This window comes from Macrobrachium nipponense, chromosome 1, assembly GCF_015104395.2.
Source record: "Macrobrachium nipponense isolate FS-2020 chromosome 1, ASM1510439v2, whole genome shotgun sequence".
Classification (NCBI taxonomy): domain Eukaryota; kingdom Metazoa; phylum Arthropoda; class Malacostraca; order Decapoda; family Palaemonidae; genus Macrobrachium; species Macrobrachium nipponense.
The window spans coordinates 5,330,351-5,342,112 of record NC_087200.1 but is presented as its reverse complement, the minus strand read 5'-3'; the positions used below and the strand labels follow the sequence as shown (position 1 = coordinate 5,342,112).

Sequence of the window (11,762 nt, the reverse complement as noted above, 5' to 3'; positions counted from 1 at the left end):
CTTCGACAGTTGTTGCCCAAACAAGCCAATCGTCCAGATACGCTACTACCATTATCCCCTGAGATCTTAGTTGTTGAACTACTGACTCCGCCATCTTCGTGAATATCCTTGGGGCTACGTTCAACCCGAAGGGCATCACTTTGAAGGAGAATGCCTGGTTTCCTAGCCTGAAGCCTAGATACGGGTGGAAGTGTCTTGCTACTGGGATATGATAGTATGCGTCTGTAAGATTGATAGAGGTGGTGACGGCCCCACGGGGAAGTAAGGTCCGCACCTGAGAGATAGTCAGCATTTTGAACTTGTCACGATGAATGAATAAGTTTGGACGGGACAAGTCTAGGATTATTCTTAGTTTGGTTGAGCCTTTCTTTGGCACGCTGAACAAGCGACCTTGAAACTTTAAATGCTTGACTTTTGATACTACCCCTTTCTGAAGGAGTTCTTGAGCATACTCCATCAATTCCGATGTTGGTCTCTGAAGGAAGGTCTTGGATGGAGGAGGACCTTTGATCTAGCTCCATCCCAGTCCTTTGGACACAATACTTTGTGCCCAATTGCTGAACCCCCATCTGTGGCGATAGAGGTCTCCCTCCTACCTGAGTGTTCTCACTGACTTGGGGCAGGTTGTGACCCACGTCCTCCCCAGAAGTGTTTGCCTCTGCTAGGTGTTCTTCCGCCACCTCTCTGGCGAAATGCACCCCTAGCCCTGCTGCCTCTTCCAAACCTATTAAAGGGTTGGAATGCTTGCTTTTCAAAGACTGGGTTGAAGGCCGGTGACACCGCAAACGAGGTAGAAGGCTGGTTCTGGGAAGTCAGTAGGAGGAATGGCTGAGACTGACTCTTCAAGGTGGAGGGTTCTACCACCTGGGAGACCGGCACAGCCTGTACCACCTGTTGCTGTTGGGTAGCCTGGAAAGGTGGGAATTTCCTAGGCTTTTTCAGCTTCTTTGCAGAAGAGGAAGTAGGTTCAGTCTTCCTCTTACTTGAGAGACCCCAACTGACCTTAAGGCTCTGATTCAGCCTTGTCGCCTTGTGCTGAACCTCATTGACCAAAGCTTCTGGGAAGAGGTCAGCACCCCAAATAGAAGCCGCGGGCAACTTATTGGGTTCGTGGCGATAGTCGCCTCTTGCAGTACGTGTTTCCTGCAATTGCGCCTTGCGACTGTAAAATCATACAGATCACATGAACAGTGTGTGTCTGTGCTTTAGCCAACAACTTGAACAGAGGTTCCGTGCTGTACGTTACTGCCGCAACCTCCATCATTACTAGGGCATTCAAGGTCCTCCCTAGCCTGGTCCTAGCATCAAATTCGGCTTGAATAAGATTGTCTGGGAGCCTGGGAAGCCTCTCGCTAAATTGTGTTATTGCACAATCCGGCTTGAGTTTCCCTACCGTGAATGTGGCTGGAAGATCTGTCCAAAGGTCTTCGGTGCCTGGAAGGAGAAGGGATGTGGGCTCCGTTTCCTGGAGTTGAGGCATGAGCTAGTCTTTCATGGCGGCTTGGAGAGTCAACTCTGCTAACTTAGTGGTGAATGGAATAGGGGTTTCTCCGTCCGCCACAAAGATAGTAAAGGGGCTCTTAAAAGCTTGAAGCTTGGTATTGACGCAATCCCAATCCTCCAAGCTCCTCAGCCACTCCCTTTGGGCCTGATCTCTGCTGTAGATCACTGTTTCTTTGGGAATCTTGAACTCTCTTTTCATCGCCGTCTCTGTAAGATGGGCATAACCAATGAATGGTGGCTGTAGGTCAGGGGGGTGAAACTCGAAGTCTTCCAGCCTTCGAGTACCGCAGTCCGGCAACGTCAGCATGCCGTCTTTAAAAGGGGCATACGACGAAACCCTCCATGGGTTATTTGCTGTGAAGGTAGGAAGGGTATCGTAGTCCGGCATGGTTTGCACTGTCATACCGGGCTGTGGGAGAACTGCTGCAGGGTTCTCCTGGAGACCTGCCATCAGATTCTCTTGGTTGGTCAGTCTCTCCGTAATATTCCGGATCGACTGACCCAACTCCTCGAATGAAGTAGAGATGTGTGATAACATCTGCTTGAACTTGTCTTGAAACTAAGTTCCCGACATAGTTCCCCATTTGCTGCATGATGTTTGCAGTAAACGCTTCTGTGTCAAAAGGACTAGGGTCCTTGACCACGGTAGGAGTCTTGGGGCGTGCCCCCGTAGAGGTCGAAGGCTCAGGATCCGTAGATGCCTGGGCCTTATCCTTCGAAGATTTGCCTCTGGACCCTTTTGAGTACGAAGAAGAGGACTTCGACTTCTCTGCTCCGGGGTGGTGAGCCGAAGGCTTATGAGATGAAGAAGACGTGGTATTTTTGGACGCTGTCTTCTCAAGGGTCTTCAACTCACGCTTCCCTTTTACCTTAGGGATAGCCTGAGTGGACTTCGGTCAAACCGAACGTTCACTCTCTGAAAAGCCTTGGAAGGAAGTAGAAGACGGAACAGGGGAAGAAGATCCAGAAGGACCCAAGGGAAGCCCTTGAGCCCCCAACAAACTTGCCTCATCCAACATACTACCTGTATCACCTATCGCCATTGGTTCCAGGTTCAAATCCAATGTCGCCACATCATCTGCAATCTCGGGGTTGCCCTGGGCCGCCAGTGCCTGGGCCACCTGAAGCTGGATGGTGGCAATGTATGGGGCCACCGCTGCCGGGCCAAGGTAACAGGTGGACTTGCCTCCCGGGAAGAGACGGACAGCCATATTCTTGTCCAGGATGTATGGCTGCCCCTTCGTTACGTTCTTACCAAACCCGCCGACCCAGGCCTTCAGGGTGGCCGATGCGGCGTCCTTCACAGCGGTAGCCTGGAAGAGAGGGTTATTGTAAGCCCTAAAGCGGAAGTCTAAAGTTCTATGATTAATCATATAAGCCAAAATATCATTTTGTATCTCTTATAGGATTGCATTTGTATAGTCAAATTATATAGCAAATAGACTCCTGTATATACTTACACCGGAGGAAAACTGCTCCACAAGATCATAACAGATCGAGCAGGCTTCATGGTGTCAGACCGCTATGTCCCCATAGTGGATGGCGCAGACGGCGTGGGTCCGGCAGACCTCGTGGCCACAGGGGTCCTGCAACACGGCGTTGCAACCGGATTCCTGGCAATTGGTAGCCTGTAAGTGGACAGATACATGAGTATCAACACTACTAACAGGGCAAGCCCATTAAGAGATATGACACTCCGCCATATGCCAGAGTGGAAATATAGGTGTTAACCTTCTCCTGTTCTCCTGTAGTGGTGAGTGTCCAGCAGGTCTGGTATACTAGTTAGAAAATTTCCGGCGCACCGGGGTAAGGAGTTCCACCAAACTAGTAACCAGCCTATACGCCGGGGTGAGGAGTACAGGGCAGCGGGGAGGAACATGAGAGGGTTAACCCAGTAATAAGTCATAACGAAGATTAGAGGGAGCACAGCTCCGCTGTAGAAAAGATTCGCAGGCAGGAGGAGAACCCAGTTGGTGAGCGGGCACTCCGCCGGCTAGCAGAATTTTCGGAAATTACACATATACAAAATACAAAATGATAACGAGAAAAACAATACATAGATGCATGTAGCGGAGCTAGTCTCAGTCACCCCCTAAAGGAGCTGGCGGAGCCAGCGAAGCCCGCCGCTGGCGCGGTGGGTATAAAGGGGGGTGACCGGGGTAGGAGAGAGCGATAAGGGACCCGAGGAGGTCTGAGCACGGACGAACGAGATGGCCAGCCTAGCCCGAGCGTACAGGAGACATCCCCGTGGAACCCAGGGTGAGAACGGTATGAAGAGGCAGTCTCAAATGTACCCCCCATGACTCCCGTATCCTCTCCAGGTAGAGAGGAAGAGGGGAGGGAGCCCGGATGGTTGCCGTGGCAACATGAGCGAGCGATACCTGCCTCCCCACCCCCCGTAGGGGAGGGGGAAGCAGGGAGGGGGGACTGAGCGGGTGGCTCATGGCGATCGCCTGGTCCACCCCACCGTGAACGTGGCAGGGCCACGCGGTCGGATAGGCCAGGCGAACTGAGATAGCCTAGGCTACATCTAACCGTCTCAAACATGCAACATAAAATAAACATAGTTATCATAACAGAAAGGAAAGGAATCATTAGTAATAGAAAAAGAAATGTCCTAGAGAAGCTAGGCTAGCCAACCTGGCAGGGAGGGCGCCTAACTACTCGGGAGCTGGCCTCTGCCGATACGTAAGAACGGAGGGCGACGGCCAGGGTAGTAGGACTAAAGAGAGAAGGAGAAGGACACATGTCCTAAATGCCTAACAGACCTAGACAAGGGCACATGCATGCATGAACACTGAGCTAAGGTAACAAGGCATAAGCTCAATCGAGCTAGATTCCCATAATAAATAGAATAGCACATCTTGCACAACATGGAAATATAATCATAAATACTGCACAGTCATAGCTACAACGGTATGGGAGACTGAAGGAGCTTGAATAATGAATCACACGAGGCGAGCCGGTTGGGGCGAGCCTGTAGCCATGTCGCAGAAGGCACTGTCATATAACCTAAATAAAAGCGGTAAAATGGGCCCTAGCTGGCTAAAATTATGTGAAACACTTAGGCAGTACTTAACTTAGCTGCGGCGATGGCTTGAAGCTCCATAGCGAAAGATAATCCACAAAACGGAAGCACAAAAGCACAGTGAGAAAAAACACGTGTGTGCGGGATGCTGCTAACGAAAAGGATGGCCGCTAGAGGCGCTGGTGTTGGCGTCGGAGCGCTGGTAGTAGTAGTCGCTGGCGCGGGCTGTGTATCGGCTCTCTCTAGCAGGAGGATTTTGTGAAGGAGGGATCTAAATGACAAGAGGCCCGTGGTAGTGGTTTCACTCGCCCCAGAAACCATACCGACACCCTCTTTTTATAGGGTGAGCGAGTCAGAATACTCTGACATCCCATTTTAGTTTTTTCTTTGGTAATGTTAGCAATATTTACCTTAGAAATATGAACTAAAAGGATATTTCACAAAGCGACACGGGCTGAGCCCAGAAATAAAGTTATTGAAGAAAGGGGAGGTTTTGTTTATATTTAATGTCTAGGTTTTTCATAGTTATCTTTCAGTATTTTATTTTCTTCCCAAAGGGAAAACAAATTACCTTAGTTTTATGGTTGATGTTTGATATGAGTGAGGTTGTTTATTAAGAATCCAGGTTTCACATTCATGACTGTTACTAACTACAGACCAGATGTGTTGCAGGATAATATAATCTTAACATTAAGCAACCCGTTATTACATTTTAAGGAACATTTGAACCTAATTGATTTGTCCAATGCATTTTAGGTTATGATTCCGTACCCAGTGTGATGGAGCATCTGGTTGACCTGTTGGTCTTTCGAATGAATCGGTGCTCTGTAGTAAAGAATGCTGAGGGTCATTGTCACCCTCTGATTTTTGCTTCTCCTGATCAACCTCAGGAGGATTCAGGTGTTGACACTGGTTAAAGGTGCATTGGTATGTTGCATGATTTAAGTTTTTTTTTATATACTGTACTTGTGATATACATTCCCATAATGATTGCTTTTTTAAATTTTTATTTAAGATGAATAAAGGTGTACCTTTTCATAGTTGCTCAACTACCATTAAGACTTGTATCATGATGGTTTCTTTTAGTGAATTATGTCCTAGATTTCTTTGGATTCAGCTTTATGGTTCTTGATCCATTTGATCCGTAGTTATGAAGATACTTACTATTATTTGGTAAGTAGTTAAGTTCAGAGAATGTTTTAGCATGTTCAGTAGTGTGATTTTAAAGAAACACTTTGAAATGATGGCAAGTATTTTTTTAATTCAGTTTTCAGAAGGATTCCAGAGAAATGTAGTTGCAAATATGAATGTGTATGCAAAACATGGCTGTTTTCTTATTAATGTACATATAATCAATATTTTTTTCATGTGGTTGTAAAATATTTGATTTTGGTCAGTTTACTTTTAAGCATATAATAGATCAGACAGTTACGCTCATTTTTTTAGTAGTGTATCATTGACTTTAACAGTTAATCTTAATGCAAAAATGAAGGGAAAAGTAAGATTGGAGTTATTTGTTTTCATAGTATTTAATAAGTAAGAATGTATGTTGTTCAATTTTTTTGATTGAAGTAAAATAGTATTTATATTGTGATGTCAACAGCATAGGGTGAATGAAGTTTGTGAAACTGATTCTTATACAGTTAAGGTATCTGGAATGTTAGTAATTATGCATCTCTTGTTGTTTGTAAAGTAAGATAATTTTTATAACTATTAGAATGATTGTTTAGGTTCAGGCTAGTTTTCGTTAAAACTGGTTAAAGTAAAAAGCAGAAGTATTGCAAAAATCTAGTTAACTAGAATGGATGTGAGAGCCTTAGAGGATTTCTAGGAGTATGTGGTTAGGTATTAGAAGGTTGAAAACCTGATATTTTTTAAATTCTTGAACCAAAAGTAGATTTTGTAAGCTATCCTTACTTTTGGTAATTGCTGAGGTATTCTTTGTTATGAATACCTTTTTAATCATAGTAGACTGACTCTCTCTCTCTCTCTCTCTCTCTCTCTCTCTCTCTCTCTCTCTCTCGTCATCTCTCCTCTCTTTCTCTCTATCTCTCTCTCCTCTCTCTCTCTCTCTCTCTCCCTCTCCTCTCTCTCTTCTCCTCTCTCTTCTCTATACTTTATGTAGTAAATATTGTTTGAAATTCTACATCATACAGTACATTCAGCTTTATTTCTCTTAGTTCAGGTATTATGCGGATCATTTGATATAATACCCTAAAGTGAATTAGAATCCACCAAGAAATTTGAGAGTTTTATCAATAAAGAATATGATAGCTATAAAAGCCAACAGTATTACAGCATCTACATGTCTGGGTGGTCTGCTTTGTAAGGTACAAATTCCAAGTACTGTGTATGGGGAAGTGGGTAACCAAAAAGAAGCTGCAGCTGTGCTTATCAGTGTTTTTTATCTATAGATAGAAATATTTCACTATTTTAGAAGGAAGTACTGTTCTTTTGTTGTATGGCCTAATTATCTATAAAGTACAATATTTTATGTTCATATTATTTCATGAGTCATCAGCCAGTATGCTAATTTTGATATTTGTCATAACAGTGTGGATAATTGACTTTGAGCTCTGGGAAGGTTTTAAAAATGCATGTTACACAGTAAATAATTGCTATTTAAGAATGTACTTTTTTGTGATAAAAACAGCTAGCATTGGGTCAGATCTATTGTGAACTTATATCAGTTTCCCTGTGCATAAATTTTACCTTCATCATTCGCCAGAACTCAGGTCTTAAAAGTTTGTGTTCATGTTATAGTACTGGTGCCAAATAATGTAGCCTTAATGCAAAGCATTCTTAGTTTTTTCTTTGTATGTTGAGCAAATGAAACTTTGAGAATTCTCAGTATTTTGTGGTACATAAACTATAGATACATATCTTAGTGTGGGTGTTTGTGTTACATACTGGAAAGTTGTGATATACTGTACTATGTATTTGCTTTATGTAATGTATTGTCTTATAAACATTTTGATTAAAAGTATCAGATTTCTATAGTAATTACCTGGTAAGTAGAACCAATTAGGTTAATCAGGTATCATTGGTATTCTGTATAGTTTTTACTGCACCTCTAAAAGTTTTTAAGTTGTGTGTAGTAATTATGTAATCTAGTAGTGTGTAAGATATTAGAAATCAGCTTCAATGTTTGTGCTAAAGGGGAATTATGATGGCAAGCATTTTGTGATAGGTGAGTTTAGTGATAGTAGTGTTTTGAAGTGCCTTCTGTACTCTGTTGAAACATTTGGAAGTTTAGATGGTGATACTGCAGCTTTTTAGTAATGAACTTTTGAGGATACATGTTATTACATTGAGTATTACTCTGACTTTGTAGTGTATATGGTTATCATATTTACTATTTCTTATTACTTACAATATCCGAATTTTATCTCGGTTTATGATAGTTTGAAACATTGAAAGTAAATGCTGTTCATTTTAAGATCTGTAGATATATACTGCATTTAGTGTCCTTACATGACACACAATTCATTATCTAAAGTTAAAGTTATTTGACCTATCCCTCTTGCCTTACCTTTATTGCTGTTTTGTCATAGCTTTATTGCTCTTTTGTCTTATATATTCATTTGCTGCCTTTGATCAGTCCTCCTTTAGTTGCATAACTGAAGTAGGATTGTCATGATCCAGGATTCACTCATGTAAAAACCAGTAATTTAGGCCTACCGTTTCTGTTGATTATAATGTTAAACACTATAATGATAATGATAATAATATTATAATGATTACCAACATTGTATAGATCTAGGTCGCTGGATCTACTGGAGTAATGTGTTTATAATGTCTTCATGAATAACAAATCAGTTAGACATGTAATGAATTCATTTCCTTTATCTGTCCATTGAATCAACGAATTGTATACTGTATTGGCTGATTTATATGTAGGGAATATTTTGCAAGGTAAGTGGTTGTTTTTATTATACTTTGGGTTTGAAGCTAATGTTGGAAGATCAATTTGTTAATATAGTTATGTATTTCTTTCCACACAGAAATAATGGGACATATTTTACAGTATAGTTTCACAAGAGCAATGAGTCACATTTCAGATTTCATAAGACTTCAGTAGGATTTTGTAAAGATCATGAGCAAATTGAAGTAGGTGGCCAGTCAGGTGGAAAGAAATAAAAGTGAATGGGTTAAAGGAAAAATCATAAAGTAATTCATCTGGGGCTGAGGGATACCAAACAACCTTAAGTATCACCTTTTATGAGTCGGGTAGGCTGTGTGCGTGTAAGCTGTGTATCCATGAGGTGGTATGGCTTGTAAATGCTATACCAGAAACTAGATTTAAGTCTCCATATAAATGTTGATTTATGCTGCAAGTTATATACGACTATTAAAGTAGGAACCTACATTTACATTCTGTGCTTTACTTTTGTTTTGTTTCTTTTTAGTTTTATCATCCTATCTGTAAAATATCTCATATATATGAGGTATTCAGATGTTTTCATTGTAACTGCTGTGCCACATAATTGTAAAATATAATTATTTTTACAAATTTTTCGGATGTGAATATTATTGTATTATTGGAGCACAGAAGCATGAAAAAGAATGGTTTTTCTGTTTGATGAAAACCAGTTTTGTATTTGTGCACAGATGGTTCTGCAGTGTTTTAAAGATCAGAAGGGATGTAGAGGAATATTCCTGTATACATATTGTATCTTATTACCAAGGTAGTTAACCTTCAGTATTTACCAAGTAAATGTTCTTAAATTTTCATTGTGGACATTTTTGCAATTACAGTAAATTGTTTTGGAATTTTGGATGTTGGTTGTTGTATGCGGAAACTTGTAAACAGTTGTCGAAAGTTTTAAGTAGTTTTACCAATTAGAATGCTTGCGTAAATGTACTATAGTTTGATTTTGCCTGAGGTTTTTCAAAATGTGAGTAGTTATTGAATTTTGTGGCAAGTTGGATGTACTTTGCAATAATTTTTTGGGGGGGCACAGCTGGAAGGATTTCTACAATATCAGTATGACAGTTAAAATAATTTTTAAAATCTGTTTTAATCTATTTTTGGACTACTATAAATTTCTATTTCTTGCTGAACGAGGTATTTATGACTGTGAAACATCCATGGACAATATAATAACTGTTGTATGGTTCCTTTACTGCTGTTTTATTAGTTCAGTGCGAATTCCATTACACCTTTACAGTTAACATTTAACTTTATTTTTTTAATATGCGTGCACCCCTTGAAAATCACTAAATTTTCTTTAGAACTAACACATGGGCTTATTGTGTAAATCTGGCTGCAACAAGGGATTTTACAACGAATTCAGTATGAATTCTATGAAGCATCCATGGACAGTATCATTAACCATTGTAAGGTTCCTTTACTGCAGCTTTATTAGTTCAATATGAATTCCATTACTGCCTGAGACAGTTGACATCAACTTTTATTTTTGTAATGTGTACACCTCCTGGAAATCACTAAATTTTCTTTAGAACTATTACATGGCTTAATCTGTAAATCTGGCTGCATGTATCCTTAAGCAGAAGGAAGCCATCAAAGCAGCTACACCTTCCAAGGGCGAGACTATTTTGTCCAACAAGAGGAGCCACATGCATGATGAGATGGAGAGGCTGCTTCTTGTAAGGATTAAAGACAAAGAAATCGCTGGCGATACGATAACCGAGACGGCAATCTGCCAGAAGACCAGCGCTATTTTCGGTGATCTGATTGCCCAGGCTGAAGACGACGGAGGAGAAGGGACATCAATGCCAACCCCAGACTTCGTTTCTCGTGGGTGGTTTGATAAATTCTGGAAACGGACTGGCATCCATTCGGTGGTGCGGCATGGGGAGGCTGCCAGCTCGGACACGAAAGCGGTCGAAGCCTTTATTAAGATGTTCGACGAGATGACAATCAAGGAAGGCTATAGTTCTCAGCAAGTCTTCAACTGTGATGAGAATGGCCTTTTTGGAAAAAGAATGCCTCGTCGAACGTACATCACGGAGGAAGAGAAGCTACCCGGGCTTAAGCCTATGAAAGAGGCTTATGCTCGCACGTTGTTCCAACGCCAGTGGGGATTGTTAGGTCAGGCCCCTACTTGTGTATCATTTGGAGACTCCTCGAGCCTTCAAGGCCCACAAAGTGCTAAAGGAGAAGCTTCCAGTGATGTGGAGGGCTCTTGCGAAAGCCTGTGTAACGAGACTTTTGTTCACCGAGTGGGTGAATCTGTGCATCGGCCCAACAGTGAAGAAATTCTTGGAAGAGAAGCACCTCCCTCTGAAATGTCTGCTGCTGTTGGACAATGCCCCTGCTCACCTTCCTGGCCTCGAGGAAGATATCCTAGCGGAATATTCTTTCAGTTAGGTTCTTTATCCGCTGCCTAACACCACCCCTCTCCTCCAGCTCATGGACCAGCAAGTGATATCGAACTTCAAGAAGCTGTATACAGAACATCTTTTCAAGAGATGTTTCGACATCACCGATACCACAAACCTTACCTTGCGTGAATTTTGGAAGGAGCATTTCGATGTCGTTGTATGCATCCGACTCATCGATCAAGCTTGGCAGGAGGTTTCGAGGCGAACCTTGAATTCTTCGTGGAGGAAACTCTGGCCTGATGCCGTATCCACCCGAGACTTCGAGGGATTCAACGTGGGCGGAGCTGATGCAGATTCAGAAACAGTTGACGATCCTGAAACCGTTTCGCAACCAGATCTTGATGAGATCGTTGCACTCGGCAAGTCCATGGGGCTGGACCTTCTCAAGGAGCACCAAGAGGAGCTTCCGACGGATGACCTGAAGGAGTTGGAGGCCATGCAACATAATGCCGTTCAAGAAGAGTTCCCTAGCAGTGGTGAGGGGGAGGAGGAAGGTGCAATCATTTGTAGAAAGACACCCTGAAAATGGTTACACAGGTCGTATGCTTGTGCAGTTCTATGACGTTTGCCTGAGTCATTTCAGGAACATTGTGAAAAGCAGGCAGAAGCAATCTTCCTTGGATAGTTATTTTTTTAAAGAGGCCCTTAGTAGTAAGCAAACAGGAAGATCCAAGTGATATGAAAAAACAGAAAATTGAAAGTAGTGAAGAAATTGAATTGTTGTAAAAAATAATGTAAAGTATAAAAAAGTAAAAAAAAAATGTATAAATCAGAAAAAGGCAAAAAAATTAAATTTAATTTTAAAGTTTTTTGTAAAGTTAAGTGTTAATGTTTTCTGCTATTTGTTAATGTGTTTCATAAAGTTTAGTGTTAATATTTTCTG

The 11,762-nt window shown here is 41.8% G+C and overlaps 1 protein-coding gene across 1 annotated transcript in view; it reads left to right on the top strand.

The window, feature by feature from the left end:
* LOC135219102 (inositol-tetrakisphosphate 1-kinase-like) overlaps positions 1-6,558 on the top strand; it is a gene marked incomplete in the record, with an annotated part of 218,677 nt that extends 212,119 nt beyond the window's left edge. The window contains 1 exon segment of the mRNA XM_064255543.1: positions 5,288-6,558. Within this exon segment, the coding sequence (XP_064111613.1) occupies positions 5,288-5,448 (161 nt within the window).
* Positions 6,559-11,762: the final 5,204 nt, after the last annotated feature.